This window comes from Giraffa tippelskirchi, chromosome 2, assembly GCF_054371585.1.
Source record: "Giraffa tippelskirchi isolate mGirTip1 chromosome 2, T2T-mGirTip1v1.2.pri, whole genome shotgun sequence".
Taxonomy (NCBI): Eukaryota; Metazoa; Chordata; class Mammalia; order Artiodactyla; family Giraffidae; genus Giraffa; species Giraffa tippelskirchi.
This window is the reverse complement of record NC_137276.1, coordinates 113,140,899-113,168,356: the sequence shown is the minus strand read 5'-3', so window position 1 is coordinate 113,168,356 and position 27,458 is coordinate 113,140,899. Positions and strand designations below refer to the sequence as shown.

At 46.3% G+C, this 27,458-nt stretch overlaps 1 protein-coding gene across 4 annotated transcripts in view; it reads right to left on the bottom strand.

The window, feature by feature from the left end:
• PGBD5 (piggyBac transposable element derived 5) overlaps positions 1-26,305 on the bottom strand; it is a 124,434-nt gene extending 98,129 nt beyond the window's left edge. For 2 of the 4 annotated variants that reach the window (XM_081574384.1, XM_081574383.1), the window contains exon 1: positions 25,625-25,958. In XM_081574384.1, the coding sequence (XP_081430510.1) occupies positions 25,625-25,958 (334 nt within the window). Of the gene's footprint in view, positions 1-25,624; positions 25,959-26,294 lie in introns of those variants that run through there. The other 2 variants (XM_081574385.1, XM_081574386.1) reach the window with 2 other exon arrangements.
• Between the last annotated feature and the right edge of the window lie 1,153 nt (positions 26,306-27,458).

Sequence of the window (27,458 nt, the reverse complement as noted above, 5' to 3'; positions counted from 1 at the left end):
AAGAGAGGAGCTACCCTCCAGGGGCCCACTCAGCCCGCTCTGCTTAGAGACCCAGGTGTGCTGCCCCCAGCCGTGGGCTCCCACCCCGGCCGGCACCCAGAGCCCCAGGCTTCTAGCCTCCTTTCTCTCTCATTCATTCAGTCTCCCCAGCTGGGCTGTGGATCCTCCATAATCCATGACTTCTCTTATTCGGATCCTACATACGGCTCCCAAAAGAACCAGGCCACATCCTTCACCCAGGTTTTCAACAAAACATGCTATTATGTTTTATCTCCCTGGAGACCACTCACCCCTTGATCAGGACTATTCCTAAAGCACAAAGGTAAGGTGCCCTTTCTGTCTGTAAACCAGGGCAGGTCAATCGCCCTCACCTGCTCCACTGTGGTTTTCCTTAAAACTTCCACAGGCCCCAGCCCAACCCTGTCCTCCCCTGCATTCAGCAGCAGTGTTTCTTAGCAAGGGGGCGGGATGGAGGCGCTTCTTTTCACCATTCCTTCTGCCTTCCCCTATCTTCTGTCCACTGGCCTCTCCCTCTGAGGCCTCCCTCCCATTCACTGCCCCTCCCCAAGCACCTCTGCTCTCCTCACCCTCCTCTCCTCTCACCTCACTTCTCCCAGCTCCCTGAGCTCCCACCCTCGGCAGGCTCTCTATCTTAGCAACTTGCAGGCCTGTGTCTCCCTTGGAGTGCTGCTGTGACTTCACAGCAGGGGCAGGTTTGGGGCACCCCCAAGAGCACAAACAGACCCCATACTTGCCCCGTTCCTCTTGGACGGGTAACTTCCACAGGGACTCCAGGAAGCCCCGTGGATGCTCAGGTCAGCATAGCTGAGGGGCATCATAGGAAGGCCCTGGGTGCACCTGGCCCTCCACCTTTTAAACTAGGAGAGAGCCCACCTGTGGGGTCATATGAGGACCAGAGGGTTAGTGTAAGCATTAATAAGGTACTACATATAAAACCATCATTCAAGTTTTAAAATCAGAAGGGTGCCTTGAAACGTCACATACCTGTGGGCCACAGAGGTTTGGAGCCACACCTCGGTGTCCTTCCTAAGATGGCACCTGAGAGGCACACTGCTGCCACAAAGAGGGAGCTCCATTTGGTTTAGGCCAAATCATCAGCTCTCTGTGGCCCAATTGCAGGAGCTGGGAATAGATACTCTCCTGAGATCTACAGCTACCCATACACACCAGTGCACTCACCCAAAACCTTCAGCCCCGCTGCCATCCCAGCTCTGGAAACTGTAGGGAAGGAGGGGAAGCTCAGCTTTCAAGTTGCTAACCTCACAGGCTAACTTGTCCAATTTAAGGTCAGGACACTGTTTTCCTAACTGTGGAATCTAAGCAAAAACTTGCCAACTGCATTTACAAAGAAAAAGTTAAAAATGTACAACATGAAGTTCTAAAGCAAAACAAAACAAATCATTTAGAATGAAGTTCTGCTCTTACTCCCTCAAATTAATCGAGGCTTCAAACTCTTAGCTTTTTACATTGGAGGTGACATTTTTACAAAAGAAGATGAATCCTCAAATGGCAAACTAAGCAACAGAGGATTAAAGAATATTTACCAGATTCATTCCTAACAATAATGATTTAAAAATAATTTTAATTACCCAGAGATGTCACTGCCATAAAAATAGCTCTAAGAGAATATTCTTTCAAAACCTCCTCCAGAACACATGGGTATATGCACACACAGAACTCAGTGGAGCCGTGGCTCTTCTGTTACGTGCTACAGAGTTAAGTGACAACTAAGACACGCAGAGAAGCTCAGGGTCCTCAAGGAAGAGCCACAGTTGCCTAGCTTCAGAGCTGGGTGATACTTTCCTTACGTGACCTGTCTTCTGCAGAGCTAAACCACAAGACACTGTCAGGAAGGGGCCAGCTCTAAGGCTGTGAGCACATGAAAACACAGAGCTGGTCCTGGGGGCAGCCCGGCGACTGGGCTCCTCTTCAGAAACCAGTGCCTGCCCAGAAGCCCTCCCGAGGCCAGGGCTGCTCTGGAGAGGGAGTCCCCGTTTCCCACAGTCACCTTCATGCCGGAAAGGGCACATCTTGTCCCAGGGACTCCCACAGGCCCCCGAGCACAGTCCCAGCTGGCAGAGAGCTGGGTGGACACAGTGAGACACCGCATCTCACCCCTGGGAGTGCAGCCCCCCTGCCTTGCTTTCTCATCTGCCTTTCATGCCGCCTTGCTGATGATCTGGTCAAACAAACAAAACAAAGTACCACAGCCTAGGAGCCTTCCACAACAGGAGTTTACTGTCTCTTAGTTGTAGGAGCTAAAAGTCCAAAGTCAAGGTGCCTGCAGGGGTGGTTTCTCCTGAGGCCTCTCTCCTTGGCCCCCGGCAGCCTTGTCCCTGTGTCCCGATCTCTTCCCAGAAGCGCCAGTCACACTGGATGAGGGTCCAGCCTAATGATCTCACTTAAATGAAAGCACTTTTTAAAAGACTCTATCTCTGAATACAGTCACATTCTGAGGCACTAAGACGTCAACATACAAGTTTTGGGAGGGAACATAATCAGCCCATAACAGAGGGAGGTGGGACCTAGCAGAGCAGGTGCTCAAGACAGGACTGGAATCAGACGTCTCCCAGGAGAACAGACCATAAGCCCTCAGAGGGCAGAGCCAGCATATGACCTTTGCGCCCCAGCACCCAACTCCACTCCCAGGACACCCAGTCCTGGATTTCCTGGGGCTGAAGACCTCGTGCCCCAGTCATGAGCACAGCCCCAGCCAGGAGAATTTAACACCCAGCAGTGGGCCACCAGGGAGTCCCCTGGCACCAATCCGTTGCAGAAACAGAAGAGGAACGGCAGGCTGCACAGGGCTCTGATGAAAGCTTGAGATGAGGCCTGATTCTCTGCTAGACGATGGGGAAAGACCGACCCAGGAACACACAGAACCTTCTCCCCACAAAATTAAATGACTCTTCCAAAGTCAAGTCTGTTACTTGGCAACCCTGACAGGTTACGAAGGTGCACTTCACTAATTAGCAAGGACACACCAAGAGAGGGTAGACAGATTTAGCAGATTTAAATACAGGATGCCTAGTTCACTCTGAATTTCAGATAAAACACAGTAATTTTTTCATACAAGTATGGCCCATGCAATAGTTGGGGCAAATCGCCACTAAAAAATTAATAACTATGTATCTGAAATTCAAGTTGAATTGGCCTCCTGTGTTCTGTCTGGCAATCCTCTGAGAGGACAGCCCTCCCAGCTTTGCTGATGCCCACTCAGCATGTTCTCAGGTGCCAACTACTCAGAGCAGGAGGTCCTGCGGGGGATGCCTGGGGGCCCAGTCTTCTCAGGAGGGGGGCCCAGCAGGGAGAAACCCTCACTCTGGCCCCTCTCCCACAGCCCCTCCCATGGGCCCAGCAATGCTGACATATGGCTCATCTAATAGAGGAAATGGTTAAGCCCACCTCCTTGCCACCTAGAAACTCAACCATAACAGCCAACAAACACCAGGCCTTGTACTCTGATCCTCAGATGGCTGTTATGAACGCCATCGCCAGTAACAACAATGTTAACAATGACCCACAGGAGGCAGAGGGGACACGACTGAAGGACGCCAGGAGACCCTGCTTATGGCAGCTGCACTGGGCACCAAGGCAAGTTTGGGGGAATGATCTCTCTTCTGTCAACACTGCTGGTGATTCCTCCAACACTCAGCCCCCAAGGTCAGATCATTCAATCCAACAAGGCACAAAGCCGGTTCTAACTTCCAGACACATCCAGAATCTGAATAGCGCCCGGCCTCCACTCCTCCACCACCTCTTGTCAGTTTCCCACGTGGCCAGATCCTACACCTGCCCCAAAGCATCTCTTTGAAAGTAATGCTGGGCCAGGCTTCTCTGCTAAAAACACCCCAAAGGCTCCCGGTCTCACTCACAGTTAGAGCCCCTGTGAAGGCCAGTGAGTGCCCCTGTGATCCATCTCCATACCTTCCCTCTGGAACTGTCCCCCAACTTGCTCTCAGCTCCTGGGCCTCCTCCCCTGCAGGCACACTTCAACCTTGGGCCTTACACTGGCCACTCCCCTCCTCCATGGGAAGGGTATCCTTCCCCCTCACCTCTGCTCAGAGCTCAACTTCTCAATGGGGCCTTTCTTTTCCACCCTGTGCAGCAGACCCCTGCCCCCTCTCCAGTACCCCCAAGTCACCTAATCTTATCCACTTTATCTTTCCCAATGCCTTCATTATAGCATGCTATATATTTGTCCTGATTATTGCTAATTGTCTGTATCCCCCTCAAGAATGTGTATCTCACACAGACAGGAATCTGTCTTGTTCACTGATGAATTCCAAAGAGCCTACAACAGTGACTGAGGCAGAAATGTGCTCAATAAATACTTGCTTACTTCATCGTCCACCGCATGGCCACAGGAGACCAAGAGCAGGAAAAAGGCCAACACTTCCCGGTACCCTGTACACCCAGGCACCATGGAAGGGGCCTTCCAAACGCTGTACACGCCAGGCAGGCTGACGGGCCTCCACTGCATACATGGAGGGGTCAATTGGCTACCAAGTGCTAAGGTTGGGGTTCTGCAGACATGGAAGCCAGGCAATTCCATCATCACCTGAGAGGTGTGGGTCAGCTGCAGTCACCTGGGAAGCACACTGTCCCCTTCAGTACTCACTCTGGCCCTCCCACCTGATACCTAACATTTACCAGCACCAATGGCCCCATTCAGACTGCTGGGCAGGAATGTGCGGCATCCACCTTCGGGGATGTCGTGTGGTGTGAGCAAACGATGCTGGCCTAGGCCCCCGGGTCACAGGCCACCCTCGGCTCTAGCCCACCCCCACTGCAGGGTGCAGGCAAGCCCACGAGACATGGCCCCGCTCACAGCCTGAGGGGTATGAGAACACACAGGTCCTCAGCACGCAGTAGGAGCTAAGTGATGGCTTGCTGGCATTGAGGTGGCTCTTCTCACAGGGAACTCCCGACTGGTCATGTGCAGGACCTCAATGCCCCCGACCTGGGGAGAGAAGGAAGAGCAGCAGACCCTGTACAGGCCAAGATCAAAGGCAGAGAGGGGCCGTGGGGGTGGGAGAGGCTCCCCGGAGCCAGGGGCTGCCACAGTCAGGCCAGGGGGCTGCCCGGATTCGGCACTGGGTATTTTCCTTCTGAATGTGGAGATAACAGCCAGACCCAGAAGGAAAAGTTTATGAAGTTTTCACCCTCCCCTGACTTCCTGGGGGTTAAAGAAACACTGAAAACAGGCCAGCATAAGTAACCAGGTTTCATGCTTCCTCATCTTCTGATCCAGGGTTTCTGCTGCCCCAGTGTCTCCCGAACTAGAGGTGACTGGCTGCACTCCCTCCCTCCAGCCGCTGCCTGTCCCCCCAGCTTCACAGGCCCCTGGGTGGCACCCACAGAGCTGTGCTTGTGTCACTCCCGCTGCTCACGTAGCAGTGTCCAGGAAGCAAATGGTGCTAACACCTTGAGGCAGGAGAGGCAACCTGGACAGGAGCGTGATACAGAGAGGGCTGGGGAAGAAGGGACCAAGAACCGGAACTGTAAGAGAGCAGGACCCCTGTCACCAGAGTGCTTGTTAGGAGCGATGGAGGTGGAGGTGTCTGCTTCTGGGTTCAGCCGAAACCTTTGAATCCTCAGACATTCCCAGTCTTTTCTGAAAAAAGAAATGGCTGTGCCAAATACTCCTAAATATATTCTACAACCACACTTCTCGTGAGCAATACAGTCCAGGTAAACTGATTCTAAGTGAAACTGACATCCACGTGCACACGAGTAGTTGCCCCAAAGGAAGTGAGCCTGGGGGGGCCCACAAAAGCTGTCCATGTGGCCCAGCGTTTCTCCTCTTTGTCCATAAGAAAGGCCCGGGAAGGGTTCAGGGGTCAGAGGGTGAGGGTAGGAGGGACTAACACTGTCAGAGGACTTGCTAAGGGTGAGACACAGACACTTTACAAACATGTTATCCCTTTCTAGGAGGCTCTAAGGATCTACTGTGTCTCCATTTCACAGATTAGAAAACTGAGGCTCAGATTAATTTAGGTTGCCAAGTGAATTACTGGAGGCGAGAAGTCTGAGAATTCGAAAATTTGGCTGGACTCAAAGCAAACTTGGGAATTTTGACTCAAAAATTCTTTACACTTTCAAACTTCAACCAATATTAAACCAGAAACTGCTTAGGCATCTGATAAGCCACGTGATAGATGCTGACACACAGTCTGGCTGAAGGTCACTGAAACCAACCAAGCCAGGACCAGAAAACCGTGGCTACCTCCTCCTGACTCTGAGGAGCTGATCTTTTAATCTCCACATAGAAAGTATGGAAAATAGGTCAAAATAATTTTAAGCTATCCTAAAAGTCCAAAACTAAAAGCCTTTTATGCCAGCAAGAACAACATTAGTGATGTTCTTCAGGGAGACTCCTCCCCATAATGGTTTCTTATCTTCATCCAAGCGAATACCAGACCAAGTCCCTGTGAGAGTTTGAGGAATGGAAGCTCTGAACATGTATCTCATGGGAAAGCCACCCATCTTTCCACTGTTTCCCCCAAAGCACCCGCAGGTTTATAACTGTGAGGACGCAGAGCAGTGCAGGACAGGAAGAGCCAATATTCCAGCGCGTGCTCACTGCAGCCCAGGCCTGCTCTAGAGGAAAGAGACCGAGTGGCCAAGTGAAACCCTGCTTCCAGCACTGTTGCTTCTGGGGTAAGTAACTTAAACTCCCAAAGCCAGTTTCATCTGTATAGTGGGGATAACAATACTTATCCAAGCGTGTAAGAAAATAATTTAAATGCTACCCAGGGAATTTTTAGTCTTTTCTTTGAGATAGTCTTCCATGTTTCTCTTTGAAAGGAGATGGTGTAACTCCAACTCTGCCCTTCCTGTCCCCACTCTGCCTCTCCCTCACAGAGAACAACAGGCTCCTAGTGGAGGCGGGCCTGCCTCCTCCTTTTTCTTTCTTAAGCTGGAAAGACCACCCCAGAGTCCCAGGTACGAGGCCTGAGAACATCTGTGGACCCAGGAGGAAGGTCAGCCTTGCCTGTGTGCTCATCTAGATTCTCAGCCTCCAGAGGTAGAGAAACAGCTGGAAAGCAGGTGACGCTGCCTGACCCTGAGCCTGACAGAACAAGTAGGAGGTACTACGGGTATCAGCTGTGGACATGGTGGGGCTGCCTTCTCTCCACCACCCAGGCCTGCCAGCTCCTCAGGGACTCCACACACCCAGGCCCACAAGCCCACAGAGAAAGACAACCCTCTTCCAAGGGTCTCAGCACAGGGAGTACAGTGGTTCAGAATAAACAGAATACTCACCCAGGGAGACAGAGCTGCTGGAAGATGTAGATGCCAACTTGAATTTTAATTAAAATGGTAATAACAGCCCTCAATGAGATGCAACAGCAACACACACAGGGGAGAAAAAAGATTTCCTATAAAACAAGATTTCCCACCTAAATAACTCATCAAAGAGAAGAAGGTGGTCACAGATAGTTCTTGAATCATTCTCGAGTCACTGATTCAGAAGATCAAGTCCAAGAAATAAAGCAGAGAGCATAAGCAGGAAGAAATGAAGAGCATAGGGGACAAGCTGTAAGACTTCCAAGCTATATCCTAAGACAGAGAGAGAGAGAAAAGGACAGATGAAGGACGGGCAGTATAGGGCACCCAGCTCTGGACACAAGTCATAAGACAAGAGCCACATGCTAGCAAAGTTTCTGAATCGAAGGATAAAGAAAAAGAAAAAAGATTATTCTTTGGGCAGAACCAACTCGTACCTAAAAAGGAAACAGAATATGGAGATGGACACAGACTGGCCGTGGACATCAGAGCAGCCTGGATGGTGAGACAACGTCTGGGCACCATAGGACTTGAAAACAGGTCCCCAGGCATCAAGATAGAGGCTCCTCAGCTACTGAGATAAAATAAAAGGTCTTTGAAGATAAGAATTCAGAGTATATACTGCCAGGCGCCACATACCACATTAGAGAAACACAAGGAAGGAAAAGTTCTAACAACAACTGGACCAGAACCAAGATTCCATGACGTGAAAAAGAGAGAAAACTGATGACTAATGAGCTAAATGCTCTTGGCCTTGGCAAGGCTGAAGCCTGCTTCAATATCATTTCTGACACCTCTGAGGTAATGAGTGGTCAAGATCATTTAGTTGTATGTATAGATTCTCATCATGCCTAAGCAGTGTAATCATCTCAGTCACATGCACAGGACATGCAATTCAGATTTGTTATTAATGTCTGAGCCACTTTTACTACAATTAAGCATTCTAGATGTAACTCAGATTGAAAATATAAACTTATGTGTTTTCTATAGTGAAATTCTATAAGTTAAAGTATAAATGTAAATTATTAGTACAAGAGTAAAGTGCTGTAATAATTAAAGATTGGAATAGCTGACAATTTTATAATCAAAATGTAGTAAGATTAAGAGCTTTCAAATACTTAAATCAAGGAACAGAATGACAGTTAACACAAATATTACAAGTATGTAGTCTTGATAACTTAGAAAAAAATTTTTATCCTTTAGAACTAATACTCATATAGTTGAAGTATGATGGAAGGCAGAAAAGGTTTGGATTATATCATAATCTTTGTAGAATTATTTCATGCATTAGCTTTCATAAGACTAAAGCAAACAGCCCTTACAAATTTAACGTAATTTTATAATCATTCAATTTCATTCAGGCTATGAATATTCCAAGAAAAACTCTTATTTGGGAATTTCTCACCTAATGAAGATGTATTAAAATCACAAAGTGAACTCTGACAGCTTAAAAATTCAGGAACAATCCTTAATTAAAAATTCCACAATCTTTCAGGACAACATCCACAATAAATCACTTTCAATCTATTAAAAACAATACAGTACTAAGAAAAGAAAATGGTACAGAAAAATTTTGTTTCTATCAGTCAAGTTTTAAAATTACCTTACAACAATGCCATTTAAGAGAACAATTTCTTGCAGTTTTAAGTCTATGGAAACTAATGCTACACTCAAAGTGGCTGTGAAATGATTACCATGTGGTAACTACCATTTTGAGTAGTTATTAAGAGAAGATAAAGAACTGTTGAATCCCGAACTATGAATCCTAGTTGTGAAGTTCCTCCTGGAAAATATGATACTCAAGATTTTTACCCCTGTATTTATGTGTGGCAAGTGTTCCTTTCATGATACAAATCATTTCTTTAGGAAGATGCCAAAATCCATGCTCACATCCATCCTCACATATGAAAATCTGAAGTGCAGACAGAAATTAAGAAATGATTTTCTTATCATGAAAAAAACCACACTGGTCCACTGCCACATTCCTAGTTTTTCCTCAAGTGACCGCTGGAAGTAGTAGCAACTACAGTCAGAAATAATAGAAGTAAAAATTACAAGTGAGGCAAAACCTGAAGTTTACTCCTAAAAAATACTCAAGAGAATACCTCTAAGCAGCAAACTAAGGGTTTAGTTCACGAGGTTTTGTCAACGACATCACATCATCTCAGTGACTGACCAAGTCCTTAAGTCCAGGAGATGGAACAGAAGGTAGTATGTCTTTACCTTCAAGAGCTACTATTAATACAAGGCACTGTCATGACGTAAGTCCCTGTGCTGGAGACACAACCACTCTGCCACTTCCCTAGCTCAACAGGAAGCAAACGTCTCTTCATTTCACAAGTGTTGAGGGGCACAGCTTCAGGTACAGGAGAGCCGCCCAGAATATAAAGTTACTATCCCTATACTACACTGTCAACCTCCAGTATCTTGACACCTAAAATTTTTAACAAAATATAAATGCTTTGTTTTAAAAAACAAAACTTCAGACTGAATCTTTATCCTAGAAGTTCATTCTACAATTGGCTTCAATCCTGCCTTAGGCAAATGTTTAGCCATTTGGACAAAATGGGCAAAAAACGTGAACAAACGTTTCTCCAACACACAAATGCATAAACAGCAGTAAGCATATGAAAAGATGCTCAACATCACCAATCATCAGGGAAAAGCAAATCAAAACCACAATGAAATACCACCTCCCATTCATTAGCATGGCTACTACCAAAAACCAAAAAAACAAATGCTGATGAGAATGTGGAGAAATTGAAACCCATATACATTGTTAACAGGTACCCACCTTGTAAAACATTTTGTCAGTTCCTCAGAAAGTTAAACAGAGAGTTATCATGCAACCCAGCAATTCCACTCCTAGAGACGTACCCAAGAAAAATGAAAACTATGTCCACACTAAAACTTATACATGAAGGTTTTGGCTTTATTCATAATAGCAAACAACCACAATTGATCTCACTTCACATGCTAGCAAAGTAATGCTCAAAATCCTTCAAGCTAGGGTTCAACAGTACATGAACTGAGAACTTCCAGATGTATAAGCTGGATTTAGAAAAAGCAGAGGAACCAGAGAAAATTGCCAACATCCGCTGGATCACAGAAAAAGCAAGAGAGTTCCAAAGAAACATCTACTTCTGCTTCATTGACTACACTAAAGCCTTTGACTGTGTGGATCAAACAACCTGTGGAAAATTCTTCAAGAGATGGGAATACTGGACCACCTTACCTGCCTCCTGAGAAACCTGATTGCAAGTCAAGAAGCAACAGAACTGGACATGAACAATGAACTGGTTCAAAATTTGGAAAGGAGTGAGTCAAGGCTATATATTGTCACTCTGCTTGTTTAACTTATATCAGAGTACATTATAAGAAATGCCAGGCTAGATGAAGCACAAGCTGGAATCAAGATTGTCGGGATATGCAGATGACACCACCCTAATGGCAGAAAGCCAAGAGGAACTAAAGAGCCTCTTGTTGAATGTGAAAGAGAGTGAAAAAGTTGGCTTAAAACTCAACATTCAGAAACAAAGATCATGGCATCTGGACCCATCACTTCATGGCAAATAGATGGGGGAACAATGGAAACAGTGACAGACTTTATTTTCTTGGGCTCCAAAATCACTGTGGATGGTGACTACAGCCATGAAATTAAAAGACGCTTGCTCCTTGGAAGGAAAGCTATGACAAACCTAGACAGCATATTAAAAAGCAGACATCACTTTGCTGACAAAGGTCCATAAAGTCAAAGCTATGGTTTTTCCAGTAGTTATGTATGTATGTGAGAGTTGGACTATAAAGAAGGCTGAGCACCGAAGAACTGATGCTTTCAAATTGTGGTGCTTGAGAAGACTCTTGAGAATTCCTTAGACAGCAGGGCTTCCCTGGTGGCTCAGACAGTAAAGAATCCGCCTGCAATGCGGGAGACTTGGGTTCGAGCCCTGGGTTGAGAAGATTTCCTGGAGAAGGGAATGGCTACCCACTTCAGTACTTTTGCCTGAAGAATTCCATGGACAGAGGAGCATGGCAGACTACAGTCCATGGGGTTGCAAAGAGTCAGACACGACTGAGCAACTTTCACTTTCATTTAGACAGCAAGGAAATCAAATCAGTCAATCCTAAAGGAAAACAATCCTGAATATTCATTGAAAGGAGCTGATGCTGAAGCTGAAACTCCAATACTTTGGCCACCTGATGCAAAAAGCCAACTCATTGGAAAAGATCCTGATGCTTGGAAAGATGGAGGGCAAGAGGAGAAGGTGGCAACAGAGGATGAGATGGTTGGATGACACCATTGACTCAATGGACATGAGTTTGAGCATACTCCAGGAGATAGTGAAGGACAGGGAAGCCTGGTGTGTTGCAGTCCATGGGGTTGCAAAGAGTCAGACATGACTGAGCAATTGAACATAATAGCACAACAACATAATAGCAAAAGAGTGAAAACAGCCCATATGATCAACTGATAAATAAACATTAGAAACATTATGCTAATTGAAAGAAACCAGTCACAAATCACATACTGTATGATTTCATTTATATGCAATTTCCAGAAGAGGCAAATTCCAGAGACAGAAAGTAAATTCGTAATTGCCTAACGCCAGGTTTCCTTTGGGGATGATTCAAATGTTCTAAAACTGACTGTTTATACAAATTGGGAATATATGAAGATCCACTAAACTGTACACATAAAAACGGGTAAATGGTATGACCTGTGAATTTACCTCAGTAAAGCTCTTATCCCCAAAATGGAAAGAATTTCCATATCTAATGCATAAAAAAATAAACAACTTGATCAAAACACCAAACATAAGGAAAAGAGAAAGAAAAAAGTCAACTGAATAATATTGAAGGAATGAAAGTGATGCTTGTTTGTCATGATTTAAGTGTGTACAGACTGATTTCTCCAACTAAAGAGTCTATCATGTTGTGTCAAAATATATGTCCTATATGCTGTTCATGAAACACAGGCAGATGGGGTTGGGAAGAACACACCAGGCAAGGAAGACAGCAGGCAATATGCCAAGGAGGAGAAAACAGGAAAGACAAAACTAATAGCAAACAATCTGGATTTAAAATTAAAGTAAGAGCAAGAGGGGTATTATTAAAGGCATAGTTTGGTGGGAGATATAAAAGGTGTTAAGTAAACAAGCACCAAATAACATGGCAGATAAAGACTTAAAAATGCAAGCACCTGGTAAAAATTTAGCTCTTCACATGGGAATATCTACTTGACAGAAAAAAAGAAAAAGAAACAAAACACAGATGACAGGGAAACAGACAGACACCCTTATTTCCCTCAAATAAAAAACATACATTTTTTTTATTACCTCTGTATGCCACATTTGTAAAGATTAATTTGATATTTGGCAAGAAAGAAAACCTTTACAAACCTTTCAAATTAAAGATTTAAAGGACAGTTCTTTGACCACAATTCAATAAGATTAGAATTAAATGATCAGGTAACAAAAACGCTTGACTACTAATAAATTAAGAAATATACACTTAGATCCAAGAGAAATTAAAAGGAGAACTTGAACAAAACCTTGAAAGCAACAGAAAGACAATACATCAACCAAAACTTACAGAATACACCAGAAGGTACATTCTAAGGAGATTTTAGTGTCAAATGCCTTCAACACTAGAGATTTTTTTAAATGAGAAGAAACCACCTAAACCAATTATAAAACGACAGTTCAATAAATGAAAAGAAAGAAGTTATAACAAAGGTCAATTTTTAAATTAAAAAAATAACAGGGACAACTCAAAAGCTATTTTATTTTTTTTCCACACTCTGCAGCATTTGGGATGTTAGTTCTCCAACCAAGGATAGAACTTGGGCCCTCAGCAGTGGAAGCACAAGAGTCCTAACCACTGGACCACCAGGGAATTCCCTCAAAGCTAATTCTTTGAAAAGACCAGTAATATAGAAAGACACCTCACATGCCCAATTAAGGGTAAGACAGAGAAGATGGGTGACAGGGGAGAGAAAAGGTGGAGAAATTTAAGGAAAGGGCGGAAGGAGAGGAGGAGCTAGGTGAGAGAGGATGTGCAGATCCAGAAGACCAGACTGAGAACAGACACATAAAAGCAAGTACAGATTATAAAAGCAAATCAAAAAGAACCATTTTGCAAAATTGCATGGAATTTTGCATTTAAGACTAGGAAAAATAGACAATTTCCTAGGAAAACATAAATCATCAAAATGATTCAAGATGCGGTAAGTTCAGAAGTAGGAGGACCAGACAGGTTCACAGCTGAGCTGTATCTGACACATAATTCCACCGTTTAATGGCAGCAAGCAATTAAACAATAAACCAATTCATTTTATGAAGCTGAAGATAATTTTAATACCCAGACCTGAGAGAGATGGGAGGGGAAACAATTAACAAATCTGGCTTATGATGGGTTAGTTACAGAAACTCTGAACTAACACCAGCAAACAAGAGAATTCAGCCATCCATCAGAGAGACCAACTTGGATGTATTCCAGGGAAGTAAGGGAATCTTAGTAACAGGAAATCAATGAAATCTACCTCATCAATAAATTAAATGCAGAAAAAAAAAAAAAACAGAACCACACCAGTAAATGCATTTGATAAAAATAAAGGCATCGGATAAAAGTTTAGCAGCTATTCCTTTTAAAATTAAGTAAGCTCAAAAAAGAAGGAAGTTATTGATGAAGTATTCTTAAATGAGAAGAGCATTAATAGAAAGGTATATAAAACGACCCTGTATTTGTTAAGCAATGACCCCTAAAGCTCCTACACATGATGTACATTCACAAATGTGTTTGTGTATGAGCAATAAGGGCTTCCCAGATGGCTCAGTGAGTAAAGAATCCCCCTGCAATGCAGGAGATGTGGGTCCCACCCCTTGGGTTACACGGCAACACACTTCAGAATTCTTGCCTGGAGAATCTCATGGACAGGGGAGCCTGGCAGACTATTGTCCATAGGGTCACAAAGAGTCACAACCGAAGTGACTGAACACCCCCCCACACACATGAGCAAGAAGTTGTCAACATGGATTGCACAGAGGCAGGCAGTGATTCTAAAAAAAATTTAGAATTCTAAAAAATTCCTTAAAAAGGGGGTAAAATAGGATTGCAGTTAAAACAAAATTAGACTGTTCATGTGTATAATTTTTAAAAGACTCTACAGTACTAAAACTATCAAGAAAAGAAGTGTTCCTTTTGTTTTTAACTCCACAAGTATCACTGGCTTTTTTTATTCCCAGTAACAAGTTTAGATACTCTCTTGTCAATATCACTTTTAACTGGACTCTCTAATGGAAATATGTATTGGCTGCAGGTCAGAACTTAGGCACAGCCATGGCTCTTCTATCTAGAGTGACTCCTTCTTGCCCAACTCCTGATCCTATCTCTGAGGGAGACATTGTGGATCAGGGATCTGAACAAACCACCCTTGGCTTTCCTTGGTGCCATTCCCTGGTCACGTTTACTACAGCTCTGCAGAAGAGCTGCTCCCAGCTGCTCCCTCAGCACCAGACACCCTTCACTAGACACCCTTCTTAAAACAGCACCTATCACTCAGGCCCCAAGTATTTGAGCACCTCTCATCTTCATCATTGGAGAAGGCAATGGCACCCCACTCCAGTACTCTTGCCTGGAAAATCCCATGGACGTTGGAGCCTGGTAGGTGGCAGTCCTTGGGGTCGCACAGAGTAGGACACAATGAAGCAACTTAGCAGCAGCAGCAGCATCTTCAGCATTGGGCTCCAAGCTTTCTGTACCCACTTCTCAAGCCCCAGCTGCTAACACAGTGCCTGGCCCATTACAGGCCAGGTGAATTAAGTGTATTCAAAACAAGATATGAAATCTGAACTCAAGAACTTTTCTTTGGGAGGCTGTTCTGCTTTAGATTCCCAGCCAATTTTACTTAACCATTTTCCAGCCCTGCTGCCAATAACCTGCTGGAGTGAAAGAATGTCAGCACATCTCAGGGGCACATGGCTTTGGTTGGTCCTTTGGCAGCAAGGACAATGGGAACTGCTCTCAGGAGCCCAACAAGACAACAGGGACAGTAGTTTGCTGAGTGCAAAGACCAGATAGGATCTCATAATTGGGTGCCTGGAGCTGCCCTGAGGGAGGTGGCACTTTGAATGCCGAGCTGGGACAGGTCCCCACTCCCTCCCAGCAAAACAAATCATCCCACACACCACCCTCAGGAGTCTGGGCTGTACCCTGGCAGCCACTCCAACTTTCCTCATGTAATCTGCCATCTCCCTGAATGTACTTACATCTTTTCAAAATCTATTTCTTCTCTGCCAAAGTTCCTGAAGATAAAAAGTGTCTGTAAATGTAAGATACACAGTGTGGATTTACACTTGGTGATATTTACCTAAAATTCACCTCTTTCAATCTTAAAAGACTTCTCACTGTAGTTATCCCCAATTTCCAATTAAGTATACTTTTCCAGGGCTTCCCTAGGGGCTCAGACAGTAAAGATCCTGCCTGCAATTCAGGAGACCCAGGTTCGATCCCGGGTCGGGAAGAACTCCTGGAGAGGGAAATGGCAACCCACTCCAGTATTCTTGCCTGGAGAATTCCATGGACAGAAAAGCCTGGCAGGCTACAGTACATGGCGTCACAGAGTCAGATACGACTGAGCAACTAACACGTTCGCTTTCATACTTTTCCAGAGTCCACTGGAATTCAGCATGCATGTTTCCTCGGATGCCATAATTATGGTCCATTTCCCCAGCTAGCCAAGGAAGTCAGGTTGGAGATTTTGCTGAAATACATAAGTATTAAGAACAAACCAAAAGAAGCATTTTTATTTACTTCAAATGCTGGGGGCCAGGGAAGTAGGCATCATTACCGGCAGATGAAGAAGGCGTAGATGTTTTTTAATGTGAATTCTGAAGTGAAGGTCTGCTCACCACAGAACCTAAGAACCATTACTCAGCACACCTCACTAACTCAGCAGGGGTCCCAGGGATGCTGATTTAAGATGTGGATTCTCCAGTTCCCCAAATGTAGGAGCTCAAATAAGCAAGCCCTTCACTAACCATTCTTGAAATGATTCCACTTATTTATATTTTTTTCTTCCAGAAAATCATCCTTTATCCCCATCCCTTATATTCTCTGTATAAGTCTATTTTCTAAACTTGAGAAAACAGGTCTCCTCCTCTTCCAGTTCTTCTAAAGTCATTAAATTTTTAATTGCCTTTGCCACAGAAGCCTTTTGGAGTTTCTGAAATATCAATATTGTATCCACCTACTGGCTTCCTAGCCACCATCTCGGAGAGGATGGAGCCCAGTAGATACAAGAGCAGTAACTGCTTCTCCACTGATGTCTGTCACCTGCCTATCTGAGTCTCCCTCCATTCACCCTGGGCCCCAGCTGAAGGCCCTTGATAGACAGAAGAGGGGTCCTGGGGCACTCACAGGGTGCTGCACACACAGGGCTTCCAGGGAGGGCGGGGAGACCAGCTGGACAGGTTCTGAGGCCTCTCACTCCAGCTTCAAAGGAAGCCCCCCTGGGTTTGTCCTGAGGTTCCTGGTTGCTAAAAAGTTTTGAAAATCTAAGCAGTACAATATCCATCATGTCCATTTTGGCTACATAGGAAAAAGAGTAGTTTAAAGGAATGAAAATCAGCTACCTGGAAGCACCAGCTTTGTGCTCACCCGTGTGTCTTTACCAATTCACAGTGCTGGGCTCCACTGGGCCCCCTGCCCAAGATTGCAGAGTGAGCACTCAGCAGAGACTGGGTCTTTTACCCTGGGCGTGCTCGTTCTCCACCAGAAGCTGACCACCAAGCCTCTTTCCAATCCCTTACTGCTTCAAAACATCAAATGTGTAATTAATAACTGAGTCTAGAATGTCCAGTGCACACAGATTACCTGCATTATTTCACCTGATCCAAAGTTACAATGGGAACTTCACTGAGAGAATGCAAAGAACTCATTTTTTTCTCTAGGTTTTTTTCTCATAATTTCTCCTTATGAATCCTTGTACAATCAACAAGAGCCCTACTGATTTGAATTTGCTTTTCCCCATCTATCTCTTTCCTTTAGCATCTGTGCAAATAGGATTCTGCTGGCTGCTGTAACCACCCACTCCCCCAGCCCCTGCCAAATGCATGATGGAGCAAACGAGAGAAGCTCATTTCTTCATAAATTTAGTCCATGGCAGATATGACTGATTCATGGGTGGCTTTGCTCCAAATGGTGATTCAGACACAAGGTTCTTTCACTTGGTGGCCCCAGTATCTCTGACACATCACAGGTCACCCTCCAGCTTCCCTTTTCAACCCACTCCCCAGTCCAGAGTCCTGGTCTTCAATTTCTAGCTCCCTGCACAAAGTCAGGGAACAGTCGCTCTTTGTTCTATCCTGCAGGGCAAAAAAATCATCACAGTTTTCTGCGGGTATAGTGATGATGGTGGTGATAAAGAAGACGATGATGATGATAACAATGAAGATCATGATGATGATAGTGATGGTAGAGGGAGGCCCAGAGGAGCTCCCCTCCTGACCAGGCCTGAGAGTGGGGTCCACACTTGGCCTCATCTATCATTGCCCAGAACCTAGGCAGCTGCCCCTTTCACTGCAGGGGGGCTGGGAAATCAAGTGCAGCCAATGTCTGGGATAAAAGTCAACAGGTGAAACAGATCTGGAGAATGACAACGACCTTCAACTCAGAGCCTCCTACAAGAGACTTATTTTTAATTAGTTGGTCTGACTGGCATAAATCATGGTGTACATGATGTTTGCTTATACCCTAATCAAAAGGACCAGTCCACCCTATGTCACTTAACCTCTCTGTGACTCAGTTTCCATAAGTTAAAGATAGGAAAAATAATAGTACTAACCTCACATTGTTGTTTTGAGGATTATATAGGCTAGAAAGTGCTCAGGACACTATCTGAAACATAGTAAGTGATACACAAGCGTTTGTTAAACAATTAATGGAGCACGAGTAGCTGGCTACCCCACAAATTCCTAAGAGAGTCCTGGCTTAAAGGTTAATTAGGAAGTGGGCAGGGTGTAGAAGCCCAAGGGTTGGAGAGTTCCCTAGTTGTCCATCCTGGAGGGAAATCCCTATAAAACACACCCCAGACTTGCTTTGGTGACGTTCTGGGAAGAAACTCACTCCCTGTGAGTCAACCTATCCACACTTCCACAATTTGGATGTTAAAAAATGCACAGGTCCTTGTAAACATTTATTCACTGATGCCAATTTCCACGCCATTTAAAAAAATCTACTTCTGCATCCATCTATTCTTTTTTCATCCAACAAAACTTGAGGAACTACCGTGACCAAAACATCCAACGTCTCAGACCTGGGAGAAAAATTAGCTTAAATGGATACTAAAAGGCACCTTAGGGAAGAAGGTAATTTTAGATTTTTGGAGGCAGTGACATTTGAACCAAGATCAGACCAGCAAGCAAGGGTTGCTATTCAAGTATTGAGGGGAAGAACATTCCAGGTGAGAGTCAGGCAGGCACAAAGGCTCTAAGATGGGCAGATTAAGTGGCTGGAGAGTGTTGCAGGACAAGGGTCCAAAGGCATGTGGGAAAGGAAGGTGGCTAGGAGGCCCTGTGCAGGACTCGGGAATTACCTTTGGCTTGAAGTTGAAGCCACTGAAAAGTTTTAAGCAGAGAAGAGGGTGGACAAGCTCAGGTTTGTAAAGATCACTCTTCTTCCACAGACAATGGGAAGGGAGATAGAAGCAGGGGGCGGGGCATCAACAAAACTGGAATCTGGGAACCCCAGCTCACAGAGGATCCAATGTCCAGATGGATGAGGGATGTCTCAGTTCTAAGCTGGAAGCAATGGCAAAGATATGAGAAGCAAAAGGATTTTTTTTTCTAATTGTTTTAAAAAATTAATTAAATATACATTAATACTTAGTAGGCATTTAATAAATTGAAAAAAGTATGGCCAGATAGTCATACTTCTGTAATAATTCTTCTTGGAATTCACAAACAAGCGGAAGAAAGTTCTTTACACCATGTGCCAATCTAGGCAGCATTTCCCTTTACATAACATGAAATTTTAGGTTTTCTACTGTTCTTAAAACATGACATGCTCCCCCTCACTGGAAGCTAATACCATACTTTCCTTACCAATAAAGGTTTTACCACATTAACTGTGGTTGTCATATTCCCTCTTCCTTTCTTAAAAAGACTCCAGTGCTTCTCCATGGATTCCGCCCTCTCTGAGCACCTATTTCTTGCCAAACCTGCTAAATTCCACTCCCTACAGGATCCAGCAACTATGCCTGAACTTAGTATTCAGATTCTAGCTATAGCTACTTGCAGTGGTAACAATTACAAACATCAAATTTCAAGACTTTGTCACCAAGGCTGCTCAGCTCACCGGAGAATGGGGCTGCCCTCAGGCAAAGACGGCTCACCATCTACCACCCCATCCAGCCTTTGCCCAGGTCGTCCCTTGTTCAAGATGCCTGTTTCCTTCCTTTTCACCTGATTCATTTTTATTCTTTAGACTGCAGCTCAGGGGTCACCTCTGCCAGAGGCACCTCCTCTTCCCCAGCCCAGATGGATTAGGTGAGGCACCTCTAGAATCCCATCTAAATCCATGTTTACCTTGATCACAGACTCTTATCTCATTTTCTTCACTTTGTCTCTCCTACTGGACCCCAGGAGACATGCCTTACTTACCGTTTTATCCCAGCAGGGTTCAATATGCCTGCTGAATTAATACACGGCACATTTCATACACTGCTGGTGGGTGTATAAACTGGAAAACCATCTGGCAGTATCTGCTACAGCAGTGGTTCTCAACTGCAGATGACTGTGCTCCCCACCAGACACTTGACAATGCCTGGCGATATGTGTATCTGTCATGACTAGAGGAAGGTGTGCCGTTGCCCTTCGATGAGCAGAGGCCAGGAGTACTGCTGAGCATACTTCAATGCACAAGATAGCCTCCGCAACAAAGGGACCCCCAGCCCACAGTGTCCACAGTGCTGAGGCTGAAACATGCGTCTACTCTGACAGCAATCCTACTCCTAGCTACGTACACCCCAGGGAAATCATGTATATGTCCATGAAAAACAAGCACAAGAACCCTGGTGGCAGCTGTATTCATAAAAGTCCCAAAATGAAAACAGTCCAAAAGTCCACTGATAGGATAATGGATAACAAACTGTAGTATTTATACAACGGAATGCTACACAGCAAAATAAAAATAGATTGTTACATAAGTTTCAGATATAATGATGAACTAAGGACCCAGACTGAAATAACAGGAAAATTAATTGATGGTGACAGAAATCAGAACATGGCTATCCCTGTGGCAGAGAGGTATTGCCTGGAAAGGCACGGAGGGATCCTCTTTACCTGGGCCTGGGGAGCTGTAGAGTTGTGCTGTGCATGACTCGTGCACTGTGTTTATCACACCTCAGTGAGCTTTATCACAGGGAACACTCACTCAGGACCACACTGCCAGCAGGAATTACACACTGATTTGCTGCCTTAGAAGCCAGACTTTCTGGTACACTGCTGACCAGAGTCTAAATAGGTGCATATCCAGAAGGCTGTTTCACAAATATAAAAAAAAAGTTAAAATGTACAAAATCCTCATTCAATTCTGTTTTGATCATTTTATGCTGAGTAATATATTAAAAATGTGCACACAAACTTAAACTTCAAGCATATTTATCACAGCATAAAAAATATAAATAAATATTGGTAAACACAAGGGAGAGGAGGCAATAAGCCCAATACCTACCCAAAGGGAACAGATTCTTTAAAAAAGACATTTTATGATTTAAATGGAAAATGTTTACAATATATTACTTAGAATTAAAAAGCAGGTCACCCAATAATATGTGACTTAAGATATATGAAGGATACATTCAAAGTGATAACTGTGATTATCTCTGAGTAATAGGAGATTATGGGATTTTTTAAAATTTTATCATTTTTTTCGTTTCTTCCTAAAATGAACATATATTACATATAAAAAGAAAAAAAATACACAATCACAGCTCTTTAAAAATAAAGGTGAGTTTTAGACTGTAAGACTTAGTAGACCACAGTACACTCCCAGGGGGCTGGTGTGTCCAAAGCCCTGCTCCCTGCAGAGGAGCTCTGACCTCCCTTGACAATGGCTCAGGCGAGCAGGGGTTAAATTAGAAGTGAGATAAAATCCTAGGTCTTCTGTTTCATTCCTCAATGGTGGGACTGGTTACACAAATCCATACCTGCATTAAGCCTCATAGAGCTATATATGCTTCCAAAAAAGTAAATAGTACATCCATGTATAAACATGAAAATAAATATAAATATTTTTTACTGGAAAAAAGTCTAGATTAAAAACAAAACAACTCACTACCTTTCCTGAATTATCAAGTCTGAGTACTTAGATGGTGCTGATCACTTAGCCAAGGTAATCTCATTACCCCCAAGACTCTGGCAGAAAAGACCAACCTCTTTCTCTGTAAAGTGCAGAAGAGAACTTCTCCCACAGAGAGTACCAGTGACGATTCAGTGCGATAATGCATGATAAAGCAAGTTATAGATGCACACTGTGTGTTATTATCCTCATCGTGAGCTCAAGTTTCCCCATCAAAGGAAAAGACTCCTGGAAAAAGAACAAAACATCTCTCCCACGAAGCTCCCTTCTCTGAATTCTGTGACTGAGAACACATTTCAGTATCAGGTAGGACTGCATGTGATTTATCTCACAGCTCACCATGATCTGAGCTCCTCCTGGAGCTACAGAGCTAAAGGTGGGAGCAGCTGCTTACCTGACAGTGGAGAGAGGGGTCCAGGATCTTAGCTCACAAATTCCATTACAGTAGAAGGTATTGGTTTAATTCTGGTTTTAAGAAAAAGATGCTTCTCTTCCTTGCTAGTCAAAAAGATTCTAAACCAAATAAACCAACAACAAACTCGAGATATAAGACATTTCATAGTGTTGATTTTCAAAGCAATATGTTCCTCCCTAGCTTCTCAAGGTCATACCTCCCCACTGAATGATGACTGATGGTGGCTGACACGGTACTCGGGAAGAAAACTCCCGTAAAGTCCAACCTCTTATGGAAAGAGCAACAGCTCAGACCCCAGCCTGCCACAACAAAGGACCCACAAAGCTGAACAGAAGGGTCCTGGGCATCTGTGGATCTGCCCATTCCTCTGCCTCGTCAGAGAGAATGAATCACCAGACTGCTCAGAAAGGGCAGGAGCCCCAAAGCAGCTGAATTTCACACTGCTTCCTAAGAGTGAGTTTTCCTGCTGCATTGGTTGTTTCCACAGTAGGCAGATGAGGCTCAGAGCCTGACGGGGGCTGTCTTAGGGGGGTGCCCTGCAAGGATAGAGTTCTGGGCCCTGAGCCCCCAGTAGCCACTTTCTGCTCCCAGGCTGACCTTCCATCCACACAGGGGTTAAAAGCCTGTCAGCCAGCCAGCGCAGCAAACAGAGGGAGTCCTTGTATTTAAATCATCCCAGGGGGATCCAGGAAGAGGAGAAAGAAGGGGAGGGGGTGTGAGGGAGAGGACCTCCCCTCCCATAAGTGCCAGCTGCACTTCTAGGGAGCCTGAGCCAGGAAGCTAAATACACTGGGTAAAAAACAGAAGGAAGAGGCTGAGGAAACCAGAACAGCTTGAAGGGCAGTTAGAAGTCTCAACCTTAACAACACAATGCTCCCACCACCTCCCCACTCTGCCACCTCAGTCTCCCTACTGTGTGCTCTCCTCCCATGGGGCCAAAGGCAGCTCTGAATGCAGATGAAAAGCACAATGGTGCCCAGTATCTCTCTCCTACACAGGGACTCTCTGAAAAGGGTTCCAGGTTATTAAGAGAGTCCCCAGACATCGGTCATAATTTCCTTCTGATAGAAGAAACCACACTCAGCACAAGCAATATACATTTACAATTAAGACAATCACATGCATATATGCTATCTCCATACATGTATTGTTTGTTTTTATAGCAGGAGGCAAGCAGGAAACCTGTTCCATAAGTCTAGAATCCTTTGCTTTCCTCATCTGAGTCTAGCAACAACAGCAATTTCTATTAGGGGTTTTCCCTGATGAGTGCTGATTACAAATCAAAATGTCACCTTCTTGCTTGGTCCTCTTCCCACCAGATCAGCCCAGTGAGACCCATCAATAAACTGGGAAACAAAGATGGAGGGAAAGGCAGCTTGCATTCCCGGAACTGGGTAACACACTTTGGCTGGAGGGTCTTATCTACTGGACTTAGTAAACTTCACAGGTTGACCCTCTTTGCTCTCAGGGTGACCTGGGTGCAGCTCTCAAGCCTCTTAACACACATCTGTCTCCATACCACTAAGACACAGGGATTTTTTCTGACCAGCAGCATATTTCTGCATCTATTTCAGCCCCCATCAATCATTTCCATTGTTTTAGGGAACCTGAATTCTTACATAATAAACCATCAACCTCATCCTTCTACCACCACCCAAATTTCCCTCAAGGAGAAGTGCTGCAAAGAGGAAGAAAATTCTTAATTAGAGCTGTGCTCCTACACAAAATAGGAAAACAAAACTAGGTATAAATAGCATCAAATAACCACTAATGTCTGCTTAAAGTGCTTGACTGTGATTCTCAGATCTAGTTGTGAACTCAGTAGACATCTGAAGGAAGCAGAATTTAAACCTAACACCAACTGACATATGATACTGCTCTTCATGACCGTTTAACTGCTGCAGTGGTAAACTGCTCTGCTGCAGAATTTCTCCCATTTATAGGTTACTAAGAAACATAATATTGCTTTAAAAATGTTAACCTTTTCAAACCAGCACACTCATAAATCTTATTCATAACCAGGCTTAACCTAACACAACTTCCCTATTTTTCCCGATACAGAATGCTGTATCCACCCAAGCAGACATACATCTCAGGTGTTCCAAGATCAAAAACTGGATCACAGACATTACCGCATAAGGCCTGCCAAACCAGGGCTCTGGGCAAGTACAATTCTTAAGAGCCAATAGGAAATCAGTTGTCTGGGGCTGGAAGGTCGTATGACATTTTGGAAAATATAGGGGTGGAAAAGGATTATACAGAGTGATGTGACTGAAAACTCCCAAACTCATAATCAAAGCCCAAATAAGAAGATGCTTTTAAACTGACCCACCCCAAACACTGTACAGCTAACTTGGACTCTGGAAGCCCAGCTGTAGCTTAGTACATTCACCCTGCAGCCAGCCTGCTTGAGGTTTGCAGACCACTCCCTGCTGAGAAGCCAGCCAGCCCTACCAGCAGGCTGCAGAGTGATGTCCTGATCCCAGTCCAGGACCAGCCGGGAGTCCCTCGAGCCTGTCCTCCTATGTGCTGTGTTCCCCACTGGTTGAACAATCATCAAGGAAAGTGGCAGGAAAAGTTGCATAACGCCCAGCATCAAGCCCACTGTGGCCACTCCCTGGTCGTCAACATTACCAGCTGCACGCAAGTCCATCCATGAAAACAGTGTGCAGAAACAAGGGACTGCCACAGAAGACCAAGAAGGCCGCAGAGCAAGGAACAAAAGCATCAGAGGACAAGTGAGGACGGCGGGCCTCCACCTCCCAGAGAGGACAGAGGCTGCTGAGCTTCTGAAGGGAAAGTGGAGATATTTTAAAACCAACTCCCCAAAAGGTGGCAGCAAAGAGGATCTCAGGCAGCGGAGCTGCCAGCCTTTCTCCCACCTTCTCCAGCTGGTCTATGACCATAGCAATAAGCAGGACACACGTGAAAGCTCCTTCTGTTGAAGCAAGCGCCTTGACGCTGCTAAACTGATCCTTTCACTCTTCCCTGTTTTTCACAAGAGATTCTGAAGGGCACGACACGGAAAGTTTCTCAGATTAACTGGAGAAAACTAAAGTCCAGTGAAGACGCCACTGGTAACCTTTCAGCCTCGCTCCAACGGCTACCTGCCCCACACCTAGCATCTGGGTAAGCTTGCTCTGGAGCCAGCAATACAAAATGACTCCCCCAGTCCCAAGACACGTAAGGTTTCCAGTATTCCTTCAACTAGTAAAGTCTAACTCATCCCTAAGGAGAGACCCTACAGGTGTGACTGGCTTCCGTTGCAGGACGCGGGGACACTCCTAGCAAGTGAGGGAAGCACCGCCCCACCCACGTCCTCGCCAGCGGCAAAGTGGTGCCGCGGCCTCGCCTCATCCTGTCCACCCACGAAGAGACGGCGGAGCCCCCGGACGCAGCCTCGCTCGCACTTTAGAGCCCCCCTCCTGCAGCCTCGTTTGTTTCCTGAAACGCACAGCTGCCGCCTGCAAGCCGGCCGGCGGAGCATCTGGAATTCTCGCGCCGGGGCAGCCTGGCCTCCCCCGGGCCTCGCCTTACCGCCAGTGTCTTCGAAGCGCGGGGGCGGGCGGTCCTGCAGTGTGGAGCTCCAGCTCGCGCCAGCCTCGTCCTCCTCCGACTCCTGCGCGGCGGGGGCGCCAGGCGCCGGGGAGCCGGGGCCCCGCGTGGGGCCGGGGCGCTCGGGTTCGTCGTCCGAGGAGGCGGCCGAGGAGGAGCGCGAGGCGGCCGACGTGCTGTAGAAGGGATTCCCGCCGCTGTCAGGGCCCGATTCGCCAAACACGTCGTCCGAGATGTGCAGGCTCTCGTAGCGCGCGCGGGCCGCCTCGAGCAGCGCCGGCGCCCTCCTCCGCGCGCCCCCGCCGCCCTCGGCCATGGCCCCGGCCGCCGCCCGCGCGCCAGCCCCCCACAGAGCCTCCCAGCCGCACGCGCCGGGCCCCGGGCCCGCGCCGCGGCCCGCCGTCCCCCACCACCGCAGCCCGCAGCACAGTGCCCGCCGCCCCGCGCCCGGCCGGCCCGCCGTCTTGGCCGCCGCGGGCCCAGCGCCCGGGGAAACGCCTGGGAGCTCGGGCGCCGCGGACTGCGGGCCGCGGCGGGAGGCAGGGGTTGCGGCCCGAACCAAGCGCCGCTGCTCCGACCGCCGCTGCGTCTCCTAGGCGCCCGCCGCGTACCCGCGCGCCCTCCCAGCGGCACCCCGCGCTCCCCTGCCGACCTTCCCGGGCGCGAGCCGCCAGAGGCGGGCCCCGCCTCCTCGCACTTCCAGCCTGCCGGCCAATCGGGAGCCAGGCCCGGGCGGGGAGGGAGGGGCTGGGCGGGTCTTGCGCCAGGGACGCCCTCCCGTCCTCCCCGCCGGGGCTGGGCGAGGCGTTGCGATCTGGCAAGGCTGGCGGCAGAGGCGGCGAGCCGGGGGAGGACTGCCGTGGCTCTGGCCGGTCCCCTCGCTGGTAGGGACTCGCCTCCCGGGACAGCCACCGCAGGCCTCTCGCTGCCCTCTGAGGGGGAGGGAGGAACCAAATAGGTGTGAGAGAGACGCAGTTTGCTCTTCCGCCGTCCAATCCCGCTGACGGTGCACGAACCCTCCACGCTCTTGTTCCCTTCCGCAGTCCGCGCCCTGAGCCGGGCGCTGGGGAGCTGTCCGTCCCGTTGGTTCTGAATCAGGCGCTACGGAAACGCTCCAGGTAGGCGAAGGGTCACAGCTGCTGCCCATGGGTCACGGCGGACTGCGCCGCTTACTCCTGTAAATACAGGGCTGTCTGGCTTCAGGGAACCTTGTTCCAATTAGGACAGCCTCACCGGTCCATTTATGAGGTCACATGCTAACTCAGTCTCCCTTTAACACCCCTGTAATTTGAGAGTGGCAGCATCTGGAGTTAGGTAGACAGTCATTCGTCATCGTTCTTCACATTTGACATCTTTTAAATCAAAATAACCAACATATTGATTATTTTAACAACACTATTTCAGTATCTTCTTCACTCATGCATTTGAAACACACTCATCTGTTAGAATATAGCACAATCACCTGGACTTAAGTGCTCTGATAAATAGAACAGAAAGGTTCCAACTGCTCCTCTTCCTTGGGCAGGAGTGTGTGGCTGTCATCCTGTTGATGGTGGTGCATATGATCAGTCTGTCTTGTCTTCTTGCTCCCCTCTCCCTCCCACAAATAGTGCAATAAGTCACAATGATGGTAATCGGGCCATAAAGTCACTATTGCTCTGAAATAGAATAAACCCATGGCAATGTGAGGGCTTACAAATCCAACTGGGTATTAACTAAATAATTACACAAAATGGAAAGGTATGTTGCTATTTATAAGCATGCATAAAGAATGAAAATGTGGGGACCATTCTGAAACCAACTGAGGTCAATTCTG